The following is a 20,526-nucleotide window of genomic DNA, read 5'->3' as shown; positions in this document are numbered from 1 at the left end:
GACACTCAACCGGAGGTGGGGTGGCGCAGGGAGCTGCTGCGGGGACCTTTGCAAGCTGTCTCACCAGAGGTACCCGGGGGAGGGGAGGACATGGACGTGTTGGGGGAGGATCCTGGATTCGAGCACATCAGCAGAGAGATGGAAGCAGAGGAAATCGACGTCGACGAGCCCGTTGCGGTTGGGCCGGATCCAGTGGACCGGCTACACACCAGGGGGGAAGAATGGTATCCCGCACTCACACCCACTGGACTGGAGCACCCGGAACCCACACCCGAAGAGGGGGAGGGGGGAAGGGGGGGCTTCGAGGGGGGGATGGATGTCAGGGAATCAGGAGCAGGAGCACTGGGGAGAGAGGATTGGGAGAGCGAAGGGGAAGAATCCGAGGGCAGCGTAGGGGAGTATGACAGTGGCCCGAGAGATTCCATGAGCTTCTCCAGCGAATCAGAAGATTCCCAGAAGGGGGCGCCGATGGTCAGGGCAAGGGGGGTCCCAGGGGGGACGCACCAGAAACAAGGAGCCAGAGGGGAACCCCAAAGCAGCAGTGGAGGATCAGGACCAGTTTCCCCACCAGAGCGTAGTGGGGGGGAGGAGTCACATGTGTCAGGAGCAGTGTCTCCTCCAGAGAGGGAGTCAGGGCTGACCACGCCTCCAACGGAGGGGAGGTCAGTTGCAGCTAGCCCCCCCGATGGGGGAAGCAGTGACAGCAGCAGTGGAACGGTCAGGAGGAAAGTTGCTGGCTGGGCGCGCGCGCCAAGTTCAAATGTGCAGGCGCGCGGAACAGCAGGAGACCCGGATGGGGAACCAGCTCCTAAAGCCCGCCGGAGGGAGGGAGAAGGCTCAGGGGAATCAGCGGGAGAAGAGGCTAGAAAGGGCGGAACCCCGGCGGGCAGGCGGACCCAGAGGAGGAAGGAGCAGCGGAGAAGGTGGAGCAAGGCTAGACTCTTAAATTGGTGTCAAGGGGGAGGAGACTCAGACGGAGCATCAGTGGTCTGACACTTTAGACGTGGGGCTGCGCGCTGCGGCTCTGGAAGTGAAACTGAACTTCAATAAAGGCTTTTATACTTAACAACGAAGCAGCGTTGGTCCTTTGTGAGCTGGGACCTAGGGTAGCCCTGACACTATGGTTTTCCCAGTAGTGATGTATGGAAATGAGAGTTGGACCATAAAGAAGGCTGATCGCCAAAGAATTGATGCTTTTGAATTTTGGTGCTGGAGGAGACTCTTGAGAGTCCCATCAACTGCAAGAAGATCAAACCTCTCCATTCTGAAGGAAATCAGCCCTGAGTGCTCACTGGAAGGACAGATCCTGAAGCTGAGGCTCCAATACTTTGGCCCCCTCATGAGAAGAGAAGACTCCCTGGAAAAGACCCTGATGTTGGGAAAGATCACAAGGAGAAGGGGACGACGGAGGACGAGATGGTTGGACAGTGTTCTCGAAGCTACCAGCATGAGTTTGACCAAACTGCGGGAGGCAGTGGAAGACAGGAGTGCCTGGCGTGCTCTGGTCCAGGGGGTCACAAACAGTCGGACACGACTAAACAACAACAACAACATTACCTCTGCACAGAGCTGGAAGTACACCATGACGATGCTGATCTGCGAGCAAGAGACCACGAGGATGATGAACACCAAGAAGAGGAAGCCAAAGAGGTAGTAGAACTGGTTCTCCCAAATTGCCTGGATGCGAGAGAAGAAGATGTGCACAAAGGAGGAGACATGAATATGGTGGGACAGCTCTTGATACACAAGAAGCTTGTAGCTTCGCAGAAAAAGGCAGCGAAGCAAACCTACATCACAAACCTCTATCCAATCCTCTCCACTTTAACCATGGCTTTTCCTCAAAGAATCAGAGGATTCTTCAATTGCTTGTGTAACCGAGTTGGCTCTAGACAGGTCTCCCAGAACTAAGTTGCATTTTCAGTTCTGCTGGACCATTTCCTCAGGAGAATTGTAAGGGATCCTGGATCCGTTCTACGCTCATGAAAGGCATCTGTCTTGCACAGCAGCCAGACACCCATCCCTTCTCGCAAGGCATTCCCCAATTGGAGATAGTTAAAGAAGCAAAATGTTGCAGCTCAATAATTGGGGTTGCCATGACTGATACTGGAAGGCTCTGCAGGGCCACATCTCAACCTAGAGTGAGTGCAAAGCCCAGAAGACTTGACAAGGGAGAGCAAGCATTCTTCATCCTGCGCACACCCTGTCAGCATCGCCTTTGAGCCAGTGCCAATGACTGGGCTCAACCTCTTCAGCCCCGACTGGGCCAGGCGAGCTGGGAAAGCACTGGGAAAGCACTCCCTTCCACTGCAGGGAGCAGGTCTAAGTGCTGTAGACTCACAGCTTAGAGCTGTGAGCACCAAAACTCAGTTCCAAAAGTCAGCGGAGCACAGCAGAGCATGAACCACACGAACGACAGCTCTGAAGTATAGCTTCTTTTATTCTCTACAGCTACTGTATAAGCTAACTAAAGACTAATCGGAGACGCTGGGCTGCATGAGTGTTACAGCTGCTTGAGCAGTCACCTTATGTATATACAGATAACACTCAGACTCCCTTTGAAGTCAGGCTGGAGCCGAAGAAGCAATGAGCAAAATCTGCCCCCTCCTTTCTGAAACATTGTCAGCAGATTCTTGCAATGGGAGGGGTGAAACATCCTCACACCCACCCAAAAACACTCTTGTTCTCAGTGCTATTTTTCTAGCATGAACTTCTCCCTGGTTCTCTTAGAATTCCAATGGCAGCCACTTGAGAGGTGCCAGAGCTGAGCTGAATAAAAGCCCTGCTTGTTCTGACAGACCCCATCCCAACACCACTCTTTAAAAGGCACATGGTGCACCTCTCCGGGAAGCCCATGTCAGAAAAGAAGAGAGCAGCAATGGTGCTTACGCTGAAGATGAAGAAAAGTTCAATGAACATGGCTCCAAAAGGCAGAATTCCAGCCATAAGGATCCTAAAGATGAGAGACAGAATTTGGTTACTGTAGGAGCAGGTGTAGATCCGGTGATGCTAGTTAGGGCTGCACACATTGCAAACCTAAGAGCAGGCCAGCTGGATAAGATCCAAGGCCATTTAGTCAAGCACTGTTTCTGACAACAGCCAGCCAGCTGCTTCCAGGAAGCCCATAAGCAGGGTCTGAAGGCTCTAGGCTGCTTTTCCTCCCCCAGAAACTAGTATTTCATTTGGTTACTATGGGGAATGGCCATCCATAAGTCTATGTTCCCATCTATTCCATCTCTGGGGCTGTAAGAAAGTTAGGAACCTCCCCTTGTACCGTCAGCGTTTTGAGCCATCCAGCACAGAGTTGGTGACAACTCTGACAGACAGCAGCTCTCTGAACTCTGTAATCCAAGACCCTTTCAACAGGACATGACCCGGACTGAACCTGGCATCACCTGGCTCCAAAACATATGATCTGGCACTGAGCTACAGTTACATCTTTTCATTTTCTGCCACTCAAAGTGCCTGAGCCCCACCCTGGTTGGTTGCAGATGATCCAGCTGACTGGGGTGCTGGTGGTGGCAGCAGTATAATAATATAATAATAAAATTTCATTTATACCCCAACCTTCGCGGTTCAGAAAACCGGGCTCAGGTTGGCTAACAACAAATTTAAAACACCTAATTGATGCAACAAAAAAAAGCATAAAATACATTATAAAACATGAATAATAAATTCAGAATTCAAAAGTCAATTTAGGGGGGAAAACCATCCAATAAACATTAGATGATCACCAGGGCTAGCTGGCTAAGTTAGTCCTATTTGGGCCAGCGAGGAGACATGGGGAGAATTAGCTGTGGGATCCCAGAGCAGGTAATCTTAATAAAAAGGGGAGAGGAAGGGAAAGAAGGAAGGAAGGGGAATAAAAGATGAGGCTAAGTTGCAATTGAAAGCCAGGCGGAATAGCTCTGTCTTACAGGCCCTGCGGAAGGAAGTTAAATCCTGCAGGGCCCTGGTCTCATGGGACAGAGCATTCCACCAGGTCGGAGCCATCACTGAGAAGGCCCTGGCCCTGGTGGAGGATAATCTGACTTCCTTAGGGCCCGGGACCTCTAAACTATGATTATTGATGACAAGATAAGCCGTCCAAGAGGCAGAACTGCTTGCCCTCACTAGAAATCCTTCCCTTCCAGCAACGGAACAGCACATCCTTTTAAAAATAAGCCCTTAGACGGAGCCATCAAATTCTGGGGAGCTCAACTGAATCCCAAAACCAGCCAGCAGTAGCAGCATCAGTGCTCCAGCTCCTATTTAGAATCTTCAAATCCTAGAATTGTAGAGTTGGAAGGGACCCCAAGGGTCATCTGGCTCATCCACCTGCAGTGCAGGAATTTTTTTGCCCTGTGGGATTTGAACCCATAACCCTGAGTCTCATGCTTTACTGCCCAAGCTGGCAGTGGAAGGGCCTAAGGATCTTTCCAAGCTTTTCTGCAGCAACTTGCTCACTGATCCCCAAAAAGAAGAAAAGAAAGAGCTATCCAACAGTCATTTGGCCCAGCTGCGCGGAAAGGGTTTTCTGGGTCACTCACCCGACGAATCGATTCATGTACCACCTCTGCTCCGGAATCTGCCGTGGAATCTGATTGGTCCGCACAGGATTGTCGTAAGGCTGCTTGCGAAATCCAAAGTAGTATCCCAGGTAGACTAGGGGCAAGGAGATGCCGAACCACATGCAAAGGAGAGCCACCATGGTGGGGAAAGGGACCTGCAAACGGCAACCCAACTCTTAGAACGGGTGGCTGGCAGAAGGTACGGCAATAGCTGAACGGGACCAGGCAAGACAAGATGTACCTGGAGCCACCCCTTTGCCCCAGAGCATCAAGACGGAAGGTTCGCAAGGTGATACTATGGCCTAGCATTTCTTTAGAGAAGGAGTGGGGAACCTTTCGCAGTCCAAGCACCTCATTCCCTGATGGGAAGCCTTTGGGGAACTACATAATAATGGCAGTGAGGCTAGACAAACAGGTGAGATGATGACGATGATGATTTTTTGGTACAGTAGCCCATATAAAAGCCAGAGGTTTCCATGCACAGTTACAGCCACACAGCCCTCTGCCCAACCTGGCAGGCAAGAGGAATTGTCACATTTCAAAGACACACTCCCTGCTGGGCAAAAGCACTTGAAAAGACTGGTGTGGCCGGCACAACTGGATCCCGGGCTCTGCACATCTGCCAAATTTGGCCCAGGAGCAGCCAGGAGATAAGGATCTGGTCCCTGCCTGATCTGGAAGACACCAGATTGGTGAAGGTGAGTCTAAGAGAACTCGCCTGCCAGGGGGGAAATGAATGCAACACCAGGAAGCTAACGCAGTTTCCTAATTCCTAATGTTCAAAATGTGTCCTGCTTGCGTATTTCACAGAATATTTTGGAAAAATCAAGATTTAGAAAATTGTTCTTAAATGTCTTTTTTAATAGCTACAGAAATGGCAGCATCCTCTTGGGGGTGGGGCCTGAGGGGAGGGAGATAATTTCACAGAATGTATCAGGAAGCTTTTAAGGTCTCATGTTTTGTTATGTTCTTTTATATTCTGTTGGAAGCTGCCCAGAATGGCTGGGGCAACCTAGTCAGATGGGTGGGGGTACAAGAAACAAATTATTAATTATTATTATCATTATTATGCATTGTATGTGTATACTGGTAAAGGTAAAGGGACCCCTGACCATTAGGTCCAGTCGCTGATGACTCTGGGGTTGTGGCGCTCATCTCGCTTTGTTGGCCGAGAGAGCCAGCGTTTGTCCACAGACTGCTTTTCTGGGTCATGTGGCCAGCATGACTAAGCCGCTTCTGGCGAACCAGAGCAGCGCACGGAAACGCTGTTTACCTTCCCACTGGAGCGGGACCTATTGATCTACTTGCACTTTGACGTGCTTTCGAACTGCTAAGTTGGCAGGAGCTGGGACCGAGCAACGGGAGCTCACCCCGTCGCAGGGATTCGAACTGCTGACCTTTTGATCAGCAAGTCCTAGGCTCTGTGGTTTAACCCACAGCGCCATCCTATGTGTATATTAGGGAAGGCAAAACATATGAGCTTAAAAGGAGCCAACCAACATTTCTTATGTCTCAGAACATATAAACACACACAAATTATGAATGTAAGAGTTAGAAAAGAGTAGACCAAGCCAAGTGTTTCCAGAGAGAGCAAAGAGGTGGGAAGATACATACCGCTCCTGACGAGTGCTTGCCCCAGATGAAACAGTTCAGGATGAAGCATATCCCAAAGACGACTCCTGGGTACAGGGTGGCTGTCTGCAAGGAGCAAAAAAAGGACTGAATGATGACAGTGGCAGACGGTGTCAGCAAGGCTCATCCAAGGAACCTAATGCAGTTCCTACGCCACTTCACAGCACCAGGCGCAGAAGGCAGCAGCCTGAGAGCCCCTGCGAGAGCCGGTGATCCACAGACCAAGCTATGACTCACAAAGCCCCCAATTCAAATTCCAGATCTGCCACAGATTAGTTCCCTCAACACACATTGCTTCAGCACCTGATGAAGCACCTGTAACTGTTGGGATGTTCCATTCCATCTTAAGGAACAGACATGGGACTGTTGCGTGTCCCATGTCTGTAACACACACCAGCATTGCATGCTGGGAACTTCCATTTGTGCATAGCTTTCTGTTTTGCTTTGGACACGAAGGAGATCAGACAGGTTTCCTTTTGTCCTGATCTACGATGAATAAACCTGCTTGTAAATATGCTCACACAGCCTCTCCTGCCACTTCTGTTTGTGCAGTATTTCTCTGCTGAATAGCATGCTCAGTCTTCTAAAGCCTGGGTTGCAGATTTATGCTGCACCAAGGACCGGAGTTTGCCCGGCACACCGGCCGGTGGGCTGGAGCCAGCTGGGGGCCTGCCAATTGCCCGTTTCCTTGGGTGCATGCCAACAGCAACACGGTGATAACAATATTGACCAGCCACATGGGATTGTTGTAAAGATTGCAACGGGAGAAGGAGTGCAAAGTCTCTGCACGCTCAAAGGTACTTCCTTTCAGTTTTATCAAAAGAGACTTCCAGCAATAAACACATAAAATTGCTACCTATCTACCTACCCACCCACCTACCTAAAATGCTAGGAATCATCCTCATCTCAATTTGCATTCTTGATGCTGTGGGGTAAAAGCCTGAAAGCATCCCAGGAGCAAACAGTGAAGTCCCAGAGCAGAGACTAAACACAAGATTTGATGTGGAGAAGCAGCCAGGCCTTGCCAAGTCAGTCAGAAGCAAAAGCAGCAGGGACCTGCAAAGCTGCATGAGTTATTCAAACAGCCAAATACAACTTATTTATTTACGGAATCTGTAGTCCCTCTCTTCATTCTGGAGCCCCAGGGTGGCAAGCAACATTATAATTGCAAATACTAATAAAAATCTAAAGGTAAAGGGACCCCTGACCATTAGGTCCAGTCGTGACCGACTCTGGGATTGCGGTGCTCATCTCGCTTCCGGGTCATGTGGCCAGCATGACTAAGCCACTTCTGGCGAACCAGAGCAGCGCACGGAAACACCGTTTACCTTCCCACGGGAGTGGTACCTACTTATCTACTTGCCCTTGGACGTGCTTTCGAACTGCTAGGTTGGCAGGAGCAGGGATCAAGTAACGGGAGCTCACCCCGTCGCGGGGATTCAAACCGCCGACCTTCTGATCGGCAAGCCCTAGGCTCTGTGGTTTAACCCACAGTGCCACCCATGTCCCAAGAAAAATCTAGAACAAAATAAATCAATATCATAAAATCCACCAACGATAAATAAAACAGGCGGCGGCAGCAAGAAATCATTTTCACTGTGCCCTTTATCCCTTCCCAAAGCCTGATTTCTTCTATTATGCCTATTTTCTGTTGTAAAGCAAAGGTCAGATTCCAAGGCATAACACCCCCAGCAACTCTATCCCGAGATTATGCCAGGGCCCCTTCCAACAGCCACAGTGGTTATCTCATCATCAGAAACAAATGAGGCTCCGCAGTTTGCCCTCACGCACTTTCCCAAGTCCCTCGGGGTTTGTGAAGATCAGTATCACTTACGCAGAAAGCCCCTTTCTTCCACCGGTGGCCTTTCAGTGTCCGATAGAGTCGGCCAGCGGAGAAACCACCAAAAACCCTAGTGCAGAGGACACAGAGAGGAGAAGCAGAAGGTTACCTCCCATCACAGGTCAGGCAGAGGGATGATGGCTGACGCAAAGGACAAGCCACACCACTTACCCCATGAACATGAAGAGGAAGCAGGCTGTGGTCATCAGGGCACCTCGGCTGGAAGGAGACAGCATCCCCAGCATGGCCACAACTGAAAGGCAAGGCAAGGAGGATTAAGGCCCACCACTCACAAACCAATACTCCGCTACAGAAAGCCAACCTGCCGGAATTCAAAGAGAGCCCTTGCACACTGAGAAGGGGTGTGGGTGCTTTGCTGAGTATTCACAAAGCACATTTGTTCACCGTGGCACTATTTTTCAAATTTTCTATCCCCACTTGTTTTTTCAAACAGGCTTGAAGTGGGTTAGCGAGCAGTCATGAAAATAATAATAATAATAATAATAATAATAATAATAATAATAATAATAATTTATTATTTGTACCCCGCCCATCTGGCTGGGTCTCCCCAGCCACTCTGGGCGGCTTCCAACAAAGATGAAAAATACATTAAAATGTCACACATTAAAAACTTCCCTGAATAAGGCTGCCTTCAGATGTCTTCTAAATACCTGACATCTGGTGGGAGGGCGTTCCACAGGGCGGACGCCACTACCAAGAAGGCCCTCTGCCTGGTTCACTGCAGCTTTGCTTCTCGCAGCGAGGGAACCCCCAGAAGGCCCTCGGCGCTGGACCTCAGTGTGAATGATGGGGGTGGAGATGCTCCTTCAGGGATACAGGACCGAGGCCGTTTAAGGCTTTAAAGGTCAACACCAACACTTTGAATTGTGCTCGGAAACGTACTGGGAGCCAATGTAGGTCTTTCAAGACCGGTGTTATGTGGTCTCAGTGGCCGCTCCCAGCCACCAGTCTAGCTGCCACATTCTGGATTAGTTGTAGTTTCCGGGTCACCTTCAAAGATAGCCCCACATAGAGCGCATTGCAGTAGTCCAAGCAGGAGATAACTAGAGCATGCACCACTCTGGCAAGACAGTCTGTGGGCAGGTAGGAGACATAATCCCTAAACAGCACCGATATACATTTAAAGGAAACAACTATTAACAGCACACGATTCCCTAGAATGCAAAGGGGTCTTTCAAGGGGGTGGGGGCCATCAGGAAGTGGCTCCAAGAGGAAATTGACACCTGAGCATCAGAATGCAGACAAGCCGATGTCTTGGCAATTGCCATAAGGGCTTTGATGTAAGGCCACACCTCCCAGCACAGAGGGACCAGCTTGTTCAACAAGCTGTCTTCCTCCTTAGCCTGTACAGTCTCTTCTCCCCTGCCCCCTTTTCCCAAAGAAGCACCCCCAGGCTCCCCAGGCTCCCCAGGTGGGATACTCACAAATAACAATCAGGATCATGCAAAAGAGCTGGATTCCGGAGCCCAGGAGGGAGCTGAGGATCATGGGATATTGAGGTGGCCTGAAAACATCACCGTGCACCAGCTTCCACCCAGATTCCTCCATGGTGTCTTCCTGCAGGGAAAATCGACACACAGGGGGATTGAAATCAAGCCCCACGAAAAGGACTGCCATGTACACTTCTCTCCCCCCCTCACTGCCACAGAGATGTGCAGAGCATGTCCTCTCTTCCCCCAGGGCTCTCCTCTTTGCAACGAGTCACCACATTTCACAAAACCTTAAATCCCTTCTGGGTACTGCCTGCAGCTGAAAAGTGTTTCACCCCAGCAAGGAATGAGAAGGCAGGCCTGGCAAGGTCTGCCGAGAATCTGCTTTTAAGCGGTTAAGCCCCAGTATAAACTCTGGACTAGCAAGGGACTCTCTGCCCACATCACTAGCTATGGAATTTGATGCCACAAGACACAGCAGCACTTCAAAAAAGGGATCGGTCAGGTGAACAGCTGAAAGGAACCAGGTGGCTACTGGACATTATAGCTATGTGCTACCTCCAGGTTCAGCCTTGCTCCAATGGGCTTCCCAGAGGCATCCGTCTGGCTGACATCATCATCATCATAATAGTAATAATAATTTATTATTTATACCCCGCCCATGTGGCTGGGCCTCCCCAGTCACTCTGGGCAGCGCCCAACAAAATATCAAAACACAGTAATGCATTAAAAGCTTCCCTAAACAGGGCTGCCTTCAGATGTCTTCTAAAAGTCTGGTGGTTGTTGTTCTCTTTGACATCTGGTGGGAGGGCGTTCCACAGGGCGGGCGCCACCACCGAGAAGGCCCTCTCCCTGGTTCCCTGTACTTGGTTTCTCGCAGGGAGGAAACCGCCAGAAGGCCCTCGGCGCTAGACCTCAGTGTCTGGGCAGAATGATGGAGGTGGAGATGCTACTTCAGTATACTGGACCGAGGCTGTTTAGGGCTTTCAAGGTCAGCACCAACACTTTGAATTGTGCTTGGAAACGTACTGGGAGCCAATGTAGGTCTTTCAAGACCGGTGTTATGGGAAACCCAGTGCTGAATAAAGTCGGATTTAATCCAGCTGAGCTCCTCGTACATTCTCTACCCATTTCCTTGGCTACCTCCCCTCTACCCTTCTCAAAAGGAGATTCTGGGAACGTTCTCAAGATGCAAGGAAGGGTCGCCACTCCCTCTCCACCCCACCCCACCTGCCAGCCCCAAGCACATCATGCTTCTCGTACAATGTCATCTTCCTTGTTGTAGTTGGCAATATCCTTCCGGAGCGTCCGGATGATGATCATGCTGAGAATACCTGAAACGAATAAGACCTGGAATAAATGAACTGCAGTTTATTCCATTGAGCACCTAGGCATCTGCAAGCCAGCAGCACATGGGAGCAGAGGGCCATGAGGAGTGATGCGTCAGTCGACACAGAGGCCCCCGCAGTCCACATTTGTCCACATGTCCTCAGACAGTAGCAATGGGGGGTGAGGTTGGGTTCTCATAGCAAAAATTTCACTTTTGAGTCTCCTACACCAAAAGAGGTGCTGCTGCTGCTGCAAGTATTCATGTTCACATTTTCTCACGCCTTCTGCTAACGCACATGGGGCCGCAGCAAAAGCAGAGGAAGTCGCCACTTGGACAGGCCCTTGGAGGGCATTCTTTTCTTCTTCAGAGGCATTTTAAAAGTGTCTCTTTCTTGGGCTGCCATGTTGGGCAGTGGGGCCCAAGGGGAGGAGGGGGGGAAAGCAAGGTAGCCAAGTAAAGGGAGCCAGAGGGATCTATACCTGCTCTTGGATATACTCAAGATTAAGTTATAACCCCTGTAACTCCCAGGACTTTATTATAATCACACCAGTGTTAATACCCTTACAACTCTTTTTAACCAGGTAAACAGTAAGTCTGTGTCATAGTGGAATAACTTGTGTCCTATGTATGGACTGTTTGAAGTATTTCATATATTCCTCACTAATAATAATAATTTATTTGTACCCTGCCCACCTGACTGGGTTGCCCCAGCCACTCTGGGAGGTTTCTAACATATATAAAAACATTATAAAACATTACACATTAAAAAGCTTCCCTATACAGTCATACCTCGGGTTACAGCTGCTTCAGGTTGCTTTTTTTGGGTTGCGGACTGCCGAAACCTGGAAGTACCAGAACAAGTTACTTCTGGGTTTCGGCAGTCGCGCATGCGCAGAAGCGCCAAATCACAACCTGTGCATGCGCAGACGCGGGTTGCGAACGCTGCGGGTTGCGAACGCGCATCCTGCATGGATCACGTTCGCAACCCGAGCATCCACTGTACAGGGTTGTGTTCATATGTCTTCTAAAGGTTATATTCCATTCCATTCTATTCTAAGCAGATAATGTTCTTTATTGAACCTATTCTTATTTTTAAAAAATTAATAAATCACTACATCCCTCGTTTCTTGCAATGCTCTCGTTGTGCACCAGGGGGCACTCCTCCTTCCAAAACGGGTCAAAAGGAAGACTTGTGCCTCTGCCTGCCCTCATGCAGAACCACAAAATTGCTTGCAGCAGTTTCCATCCAGTGCGCAGGACCGGTGAGTTGCCCAAAGACACAGGCATGCTGAGGAAGTGGCACATACAGGGTGCAGCATGGACTGTGGCCCTTACCCTACACTGCTTGGCCACAAGTGAAGGGAAAGCAACGCACAAACCAGCCCTGCTGCAGCTCAACCCCATCTGCAGGCAGCAAAACTGAGACACAGACAACACCAGCACTGAGCAAAGACAAAGCAGCTAAGGACACTGACGGACACACAAGTTGCTGGTGAAGAAAACCGCAGTGACCAGACCGGGTGCCAGAAGCATTCAGTACATATTTACAATAGCTTCCAATCCTCCTTGCAAAACCCTCACAGTGTTTCAGAGTCTACCTATGAAGCAGACTGAGGAGGCAGAGCAGAAAGTGCCATTCTAGGCCTGAGACTGTGTTTCTACACCAAGGACTCCTTGCAACCACAACAGGGTAAAAAAAAGGTGGGCTGGAAACTGCAGCCCTTATGTGTTGGGTTTTCTACTGGCGCAGGGTTTCTCTTTTGTTTTATTATGAGGCAGTCTTTCCAAAGTCCTTCTGCATGGGTAGACCCAGCCAGGATCATCGGGCCACGTGGTGAGGGTAGGATGCGAACCCAAGCCCACTGGACTATTTCTGATTTGTTACTCTCACTCAGCATATACATAAATGATAGCCCAGCTGGATCTACACGACTTAGGTAAAGGTGAAGGGACCCCTGACCATTAGGTCCAGTCGCGGGCAACTCTGGGGCTGCGGCACTCATCTCGTTTTACTGGCTGAGGGAGCCGGCGCTTGACTGCAGACAGCTTCCGGGTCATGTGGCCAGCATGACTAAGCCGCTTCTGGAGAACCAGAGCAGCGCACGGAAACAGCGTTTACCTTCCTGCTGGAGCGGTACCTATTTATCTACTTGCACTTTGACGTGCTTTTGAACTGCTAGGTTGGCAGGAGCTGGAACTGAGCAGCAGGAGCTCACCCCGTCGTGGGGATTCGAACCACCGACCTTCTGATCGGCAAGTCCTAGGCTCTGTGGTTTAACCCACAGCGCCACCTGCGTCCAGTCTCTATTCCTCCCATATAGCGGCAAGATAATCCCTCCCCACCCAACAAAACCCCCTGGCTTCTCTCTTACCCGAAAGGAAGAACACGACCACGACAGAGTTAATGATGGAGAACCAATGGATCTGCACGTCACTCATTGTGAGGTAAGTGTCCCAGCGAGAAGCCCATTTGATGTCGCTTTCCTACAGGAGAAGTTTAGCTAGTTAGTAGGTTAATTGAGTTGGTCCACTATTATTCCCATGCTGGAGATGGAAAGTTGAGGCAAAGGGGTAAGTGGGGCATTTGCTTTTCTGCAAATCAGTGCTTTATGAATAAAGAAATAACCCACAGGAGTTGTATTCAACTAGGTTCCACTCAGAAATTAATGGCCCCAAGCTAGCCATGCCCATGGATTTCAGTGGGTCTACTCAGAACATGACTGGCACTGGCTGCAAACACACCCCCCCCCACTGCCCAAGGAGAAAGCAAGACAAGAATCCTAAAGATCAAGAGAAGACAAGACTGGCTCCATCTGTTGACCAGGGAAGGAGCAACTGCAGGGAGCTGGCATCTCCTCTGCTCACTTCCCTGTTAGCATGTACATTCAGCTCCAACCGACAAGATCCCCTGGGATTGCAGCCAGAGGTCTAAAGGCTGCTAAGTTCATGCTACAATTCACTTGACAGAAATAGGGATATAAATCTTGTACATAAATAAACAAATGACACGAAAAGGCAAATCACGCCAAATTCCAAAGCAGCAGACTAGGGGACAAAAAGGCACACCAGCCAGAAACGCCCTAACTGGTTCCCCAAAGACTGAAATGGAGCAGGGCTTTTCACAAGATGGGTGCCACCACCTAAAAAGCTCTGCTTCTTCAACATGGCACCCTCCTGACGCCTTGGACTGCAGCTTCCATCAGTGCATGCTGGCTGGGACCGATGGGAGTTGTAGTCCTAACCTGGGGAAGGGTGTTTTTGTAATTTCTTCTTCGAAGGTGGCACCTGAAGCAAGCTTTCTCCTGTTAACCTGTGGTGGGGAACCTACTTGTTTTTAGAGAAACGTATACAGAAGATGAAAGGAGTTCCCTTAAAGGCAGCTGAGGCCCTCCAAATCCATGTTCCAACACTGGCTCCTACTCTTCTTTTAATTAGGGTTTCCCAGCCCTCGGACATCTTCTCCCCACAGTGACCATTTCCCCTACACCAATTCCACCTCCTCCCCTCTTTCTTCCCTCCCCCCCCCAAATAAAAAACCCGGCCCTCACCTCCCAATGCACAGAGTAGGTGAAAAGCAGCTTGTTCTCCTTCGTGGGGTCGATCTCTTGAGGAGCGGAGTTGGCAGCTTCAGGCAGGACACAGGCACCCTTTTCGTCAGCTTTCAGATCTAGGGGGCAAAAAAACCTCACGAGTCAGAAGCAGCAGCCTGACTCCAGAGACCCAGGCCCTATACAAGCCCCCTCACCCCCAACTAGCCTCGCATGGCAGTCCTCTGGCTGCGCTGCCCCACATGTTCCTCCGGTTGCACAAACACATACACAGGAATGTAGGAAGCTGCCCTTATAGTAAGACCATTGGTCCATCTTGCGCAGTATTGTCTACACTGACTGGCAGAGGCTCTCCAGAATTTCGGACACAGAGCATCTCCCAACCCTACTAGAGATGCTGAGGATTGATTGCTCTACCACTGAGCTATGGCCCTGAGCTACGTATCCCTACCATATTCCTGCTGCAAAAGCAGCAACGCATGAAACAGTTTTTCATGAAGTCAGACCTTTGATCCCACCAAACCAGAGATGGAAGCCTATGCACCCACTTCCCATGGTGCTAGAAGTCTCCCATCAGCTGCACACCCAGTGTAGCCAATGGCCAGGGACGAGGGAAACTGGAGTCCCAACAATTTATGGTTCCCCACCCTTCACCTGCATTGGCCGGCAGTGACTCTGCAAAATGTGCAGGTCCCCTTCTAAGCGATTTCTGTGAAATGGACCAGGCTGGCTGCACCTGCCTGCCCATGGGGTTTTTTTGCCAATGAGTGAAGTCGGAGCTGTGATTGATAAGAGAGTTGCTTTGAGTAGCAGGCAACAGGAATCCCTGGTGTCCCAAACTGCTCCTGTTTCCCAACCCCATTCAGTGCACTTTTCCTGCTTTGTGGGTCCACGACTGCAGCCAGCCAGAGAGAACATGCAAGAAACCCTCAAGCATAGCTGTCAACTTTTCCCCCTTTTTAAGGGAAATTCCCTTATTCTGAATAGGATTCCTTGCAAGAAAAGGGAAAAGTTGACAGCTATGCCCTCAATATTGAACAAGAGCTGCTCCCTCCCTCCCATACCTCACCCCAAGCACATCATACAATGGGATCTCCTCTCCCACCTGTACTTTCTTCTCCAAAATGTCCCTCTTAATTCAAGTCCAGAGCTTGGCCCTCCCTGTCAACACAAAGCGCTTGCTCTCTTCTCTTACCAGCAAGCTTAATGCTCTGCGGAACGACCTCAAAGCGGACCACCCTGTAGGTGGGCTCTTGGTTCTCTTCCACATCCTCTCTGTGGTAGTAAAGGATGAAGGAGAGGTGGTTGTGCAGGTAGAACTAGAACAGATGGGATATCAAGAGAGATGTTAGAAGCCCTGGAGGAAGAAAATACAAATTAATTGGGGTGATGTGCACTATCTCTCCAAGTGGTTTGCAGGCTCAGAGGTCTCCTTCGTGTGTTGCACTTCTCCTCAAACTCTTCATGATAAGGGAGTACAGATTAGAAGATACAGTCATACCTCGGGTTAAATATGCTTCAGGTTTAGTGTTTTCACGTTGCGTTCCGTGGTGACCCGGAAGTAACAGAACAGGTTACTTCCGGGTTTTGCCTCTCGCACATGTGCAGACGCTCAAAATGACGTCACACGCATGTGCAGAAGCAGCAAATTGCGACCCGTGCACATGCTGGTTGCGTTCTGCTCAGGATGCGAACGGGGCTCCGGAACGGATCCCGTTCACATCCAGAGATACCACTGTACATCAAACTACAGACTCACAACCTGCCCTGGGGGTGGGTTCCAGGGATTGTGTGTAAAGCTGATATCACATATAGCCAGAACCAGCCCCTGTGCAACCACCCCTACCGTTCCAGTGCCAACACACTGAGTGAGCCTTGCCCACCATGCAAGGCGGAGAGCATTTAAGCTTTCTGACTTGCTTATGAGGCTCTGGGAGGCGCCTGCTAGGTCTCATGCAAGAGCCTCCCAGAGCCCCAAAAGCAAGCCAGAGAGCTTAAAAGTGCTTTCCGCAGCAGGAAAACCCAGCATGGAAAATCCATCTTGCGTGCATTTAATTTGTGCAATCGCAGCTGGCCAGTCGCCCAGCGTGTTAAGCTGTGATCGTGCAACCCATTTAGGATGCTGCCCCCACTCCCCTGGCAGAAGATAATTCAGAATTTGGAAATCAGAATAAATTGCCCATATCAAACCATTGGGCTAATATTTATTTGGCTCTCAAAATCCAGGCTTCCTCTTTTGTATGGGGCGTATTAGACTGCAAGCCTGTCAGCATTTGGCTTTTTAAAATCCCTGTACAGCACAAAAATCTTTGTACAGCACAGAAGGAAAAGCTTTAGGTGCCTGACAAATAAACAGTAATTCTCAGATCTCACACATTTACCAGCCTATGTGTCACCTGATCTCCAGAGGGCAGGAAGGAGAGGGCAGGCTTAGTGTCCAGGCAGCTCGAATACTTTGGCAGAGCAGCATGCAAGTTTGTGGTAAACACCGCCTGAATTTTCCTCACTGCCACCTTTCAGTTTCTGGTATGTGTGCACATGCGCACTCAGATTTCCATACAACATTCACAGCAAAGTTCAAAGGCCTATGGTTGGTACATTCTGTATTACAATGCAAAATAAAGTGTGCTTTAAAGGGAGCTGCTGTGGTCGCTGCTTTATTTTCCACAACAACTGAAACAGGTGCCTACAAGTAAAACTCAGAGGGTTCATGCTGTTGTGGCGCCCCTGAACCATCCCCTCCCTTCTCTGGGCAAAAGAACAGGTTGGAGGATGGATGGCGGCTAACAGATTGAGATTGAATCCTGACAAGACAGAAGTACTGTTTTTGAGGGATAGGAGGTGGGCAGGTGTGGAGGACTCCCTGGTCCTGAATGGGGTAACTGTGCCCCTGAAGGACCAGGTGCGCAGCCTGGGAGTCATTTTGGACTCACAGCTGTCCATGGAGGCGCAGGTCAATTCTGTGTCCAGAGCGGCTGTCTACTAGCTCCACCTGGTATGCAGGCTGAGACCCAAGCTCTAGTTATCTCCCGCTTGGATTACTGCAATGTGCTCTACGTGGGGCTACCTTTGAAGGTGACCCGGAAACTACAACTAATCCAGAATGTGGCAGCTAGACTGGTGACTGGGAGCGGCCACTGAAACCACATAACACCGGTCTTGAAAGATCTACACGGGCTCCCAGTACGTTTCCGAGCACAATTCAAAGTGTTGGTGCTGACCTTTAAAGCCCTAAACGGCCTCGTTCCAGTATACCTGAAGGAGTGGCTCCACCTCCATCGTTCTGCCTGGACACTGAGGTCTAGCGCCGAGGGCCTTCTGGCGGTTCCCTCGCTGCGAGAAGCCAAGTTACAGGGAACCAGGCAGAGGGCCTTCTTGGTGGTGGGACCCGCCCTGTGGAACGCCCTCCCACCAGATGTCAAAGAGAAGAACTACTACCAGACTTTTAGAAGACATCTGAAGGCAGCCCTGTTTAGGGAAGCTTTTAATGTTTAACAGACCACTGTATTTTAATACTTTGTTGGAAGCTGCCCAGAGTGGCTGGGTATAAATAATAATAAATTATTATTAATTATTTATTATTATTATTATTATTATTATTATTATTATTATTATTATCCTCACCTTGCGGCTGTCCATGAACCCGAGCCGATAGCCATGCTCAAACTGTATGTCTTTCTCCTTGTTCTTCTCTTCCTCCTCGCGGTTCGAGTAGAATTCCAGCCGCGTGGCCACAGGCAGGTTGTCGGCGATGCTGCAAAGATAAGCCCTGGAGTCAGAGCTACTTGCCCACTGCTGCCACCCAGAGGGCCCCTCCTTGACTCGCCATAAGCAAGGAGGACTCCCACTGAGTTGCTCTGTCTCATGCTCAGAGGACAGAGACTCACAGGTGGACATAGTATTCCTCCTGAATCCGTTCGGCGATCAGCTTGCTCGCTTCCTTGGTCAGGGTTACAGGCTTGCTGGGGGATTCGCACAAGACCTCGCACTTCTTCTCAACGTTCATGAAAACCTGGAATGGCGTGTTGACGATCCGGTCCCCTCTAAGGACCTCACCTGCAAATGAAAGGCAGGCAGGGAGAATGAGAATGAGAGAGAGAACGCTCACAGCAGTGAGTGGCAGAACAAACCCCCAGCCTTCAAACTTTGGCATCTCCTGCTGTAAACATCTCAAGCTGACAGCTGGAGCAGACTCTACTGGGCAAGATTAGGAGCCAGAAGCCTGTGGCCTTCCAAAGGTTTTTGGATTTTGATGACTCCCATCAGCCACAGTCACCTTGGTTAATGGTCAGGGATAATGGGAGTTGCCCTCCAGCAACTTCAGGAAAGACACAGGTTCCCCATCGCTCTTCTAGATGGGCCAATGGTCTGATTCAGGACAAGGCAGCTTTAGAGGTTAAATCATCCAAACACACCAGTGGTTTCCAAAGGGGATGGGACCACCTCTATGGGGGGGGGATTACCTGGGGGACACACTAAGAGGCAATGGGGTAGCAGGAGAGTGCTGGAGGCGTAAATGGCAATCGTATTTTGAATAGCTGGTATCACCGAATCCAGTTCACTGCTGTTGTTGAATTAACTCAGCTAAATAGTTTCAACTGGATTTGGAATAAATGTGGAATTAATTGTTGCTGTTTTGAATTTTATAGTGTTATTATCTTCCTTAGCGGGTCATGCAAACGGCCATTCTGAATAATGCTTTTCCTAGGATAGAGGGCACTGGGATCACTTTATGGAACCAAGGGGCGGTGGCCCAAAACAGTTTGGGAACCACTGGAATATACCATCCGTGTTATTGGGAGGACAATATGCTTGCTTTATTCTGCTTTACCAGGCATTCTGGGTGGAACTGGCACCTCATTCCTCCCTTTAGAAACTACCAGTTTCCCTAGAGAGATCCACGCAAGGAGAGTGAAAGAGCGTCAGCCCAAATGAATAACTGATTGCCCATTGCATTCTAAACTACAGGCAATAGTAAAGCAAGGGGAGACTGCAATATGCTGGAGCCAGGGCCTTGGGAAAAGGGCTGGAATGGGTGCCCCACTTCATGTACACAGTGCACGGATCCTGCAGTCAACCACAGACACCAAAGTATGCAAAGAAAAGTGGAGGACTCTGCCCTTACCTAGATTTTCAGCTTTATATGTGACTGTCTGAGGATGGCAGAAAGGTAAGGAGTAATATTCATAAGGTAGCTGTGTTCGTGAACTGGTGAGCTTCACAGCCTGGAAAAACAAGGGGATTATCAGATTCATTGTTCCAGCTCTACCGAGAGGGAAGGAAGTTCCCTAGTTTCCACCTTTACAACTGGACCAGTTGTACCCCTTCCACTGAGATAAATTATGTAACACAGAGGAAACATACAAGACAGGATATGGCCATCGAGACACCAGGGCTTGGCCGCATAAAAACATTTTTATGCTCTGCAGGACTTGCCAAACCTTGCTGGCATCGGTATGGAAGCTTACATGGCAAGATAAAGCCCACAGCTTTAGTAAAAAAAATAAAACAAAGAGGCCACGGAAGGTTTGAGCCTATGTGTGACCCGCCCCCCAAGAGGCTGCAAACAACCCCAGAACCATGTATTAATGGTCTTGGAGAACTTAACTTCCTGTAGTACTTGATCCTACCCACACCCCTCAAAAATGCTGAAGCACAGACAGAGGAAACCACTGTGGTTTTCAGCTTGTTATAGCTGCAAGGAAAACATTACGGGAATGGAACCTCCAATTCTTTAAAAGGATTCACAGGGCATTCAGCATTTCTACAACACTTTAGAACAGACTTCAACATTTTCAGGTTTGGGATGCCTTATGAGGAACGGCTAAGGGAGCTGGGCATGTTTAGCCTGGAGAAGAGGAGGTTAAGGGGTGATATGATAGCCATGTTCAAATATATAAAAGGATGTCACATAGAGGAGGGAGAAAGGTTGTTTTCTGCTGCTCCAGAGTAGCGGACACGGAGCAATGGATCCAAACTACAAGAAAGAAGATTCCACCTAAACATTAGGAAGAACTTCCTGACAGTAAGAGCTGTTCGACAGTGGAATTTGCTGCCAAGGAGTGTGGTGGAGTCTCCTTCTTTGGAGGTCTTTAAGCAGAGGCTTGGCAACCATATGTCAGGAGTGCTCTGATGGTGTTTCCTGCTTGGCAGGGGGTTGGACTCGATGGCCCTTGTG

General features: G+C 49.7%; 1 protein-coding gene across 1 annotated transcript in view; it reads right to left on the bottom strand.

Annotated features, from left to right (window-relative positions):
- TM9SF4 (transmembrane 9 superfamily member 4) overlaps positions 1-20,526 on the bottom strand; it is a 40,230-nt gene that overhangs the window by 9,214 nt on the left and 10,490 nt on the right. The window contains exons 3-16 of the mRNA XM_083618675.1: positions 19,474-19,573; positions 18,236-18,404; positions 17,973-18,102; positions 15,544-15,667; positions 14,349-14,467; positions 13,173-13,284; positions 10,734-10,804; positions 9,465-9,597; positions 8,191-8,272; positions 8,014-8,089; positions 6,162-6,245; positions 4,527-4,702; positions 2,887-2,950; positions 1,558-1,677 (exon numbers count right to left, since the gene is read on the bottom strand). Of these exons, the coding sequence (XP_083474801.1) occupies positions 1,558-1,677; positions 2,887-2,950; positions 4,527-4,702; positions 6,162-6,245; positions 8,014-8,089; positions 8,191-8,272; positions 9,465-9,597; positions 10,734-10,804; positions 13,173-13,284; positions 14,349-14,467; positions 15,544-15,667; positions 17,973-18,102; positions 18,236-18,404; positions 19,474-19,573 (1,560 nt within the window). The remainder of the gene's footprint in view (positions 1-1,557; positions 1,678-2,886; positions 2,951-4,526; positions 4,703-6,161; positions 6,246-8,013; positions 8,090-8,190; positions 8,273-9,464; positions 9,598-10,733; positions 10,805-13,172; positions 13,285-14,348; positions 14,468-15,543; positions 15,668-17,972; positions 18,103-18,235; positions 18,405-19,473; positions 19,574-20,526) is intronic.

This window comes from Podarcis filfolensis (genome assembly GCF_964270895.1).
Source record: "Podarcis filfolensis genome assembly, chromosome: 6".
Classification (NCBI taxonomy): Eukaryota; Metazoa; Chordata; class Lepidosauria; order Squamata; family Lacertidae; genus Podarcis; species Podarcis filfolensis.
Note: the sequence above shows the minus strand (reverse complement) of the source record. Positions and strands in the feature narration are given on the sequence as shown.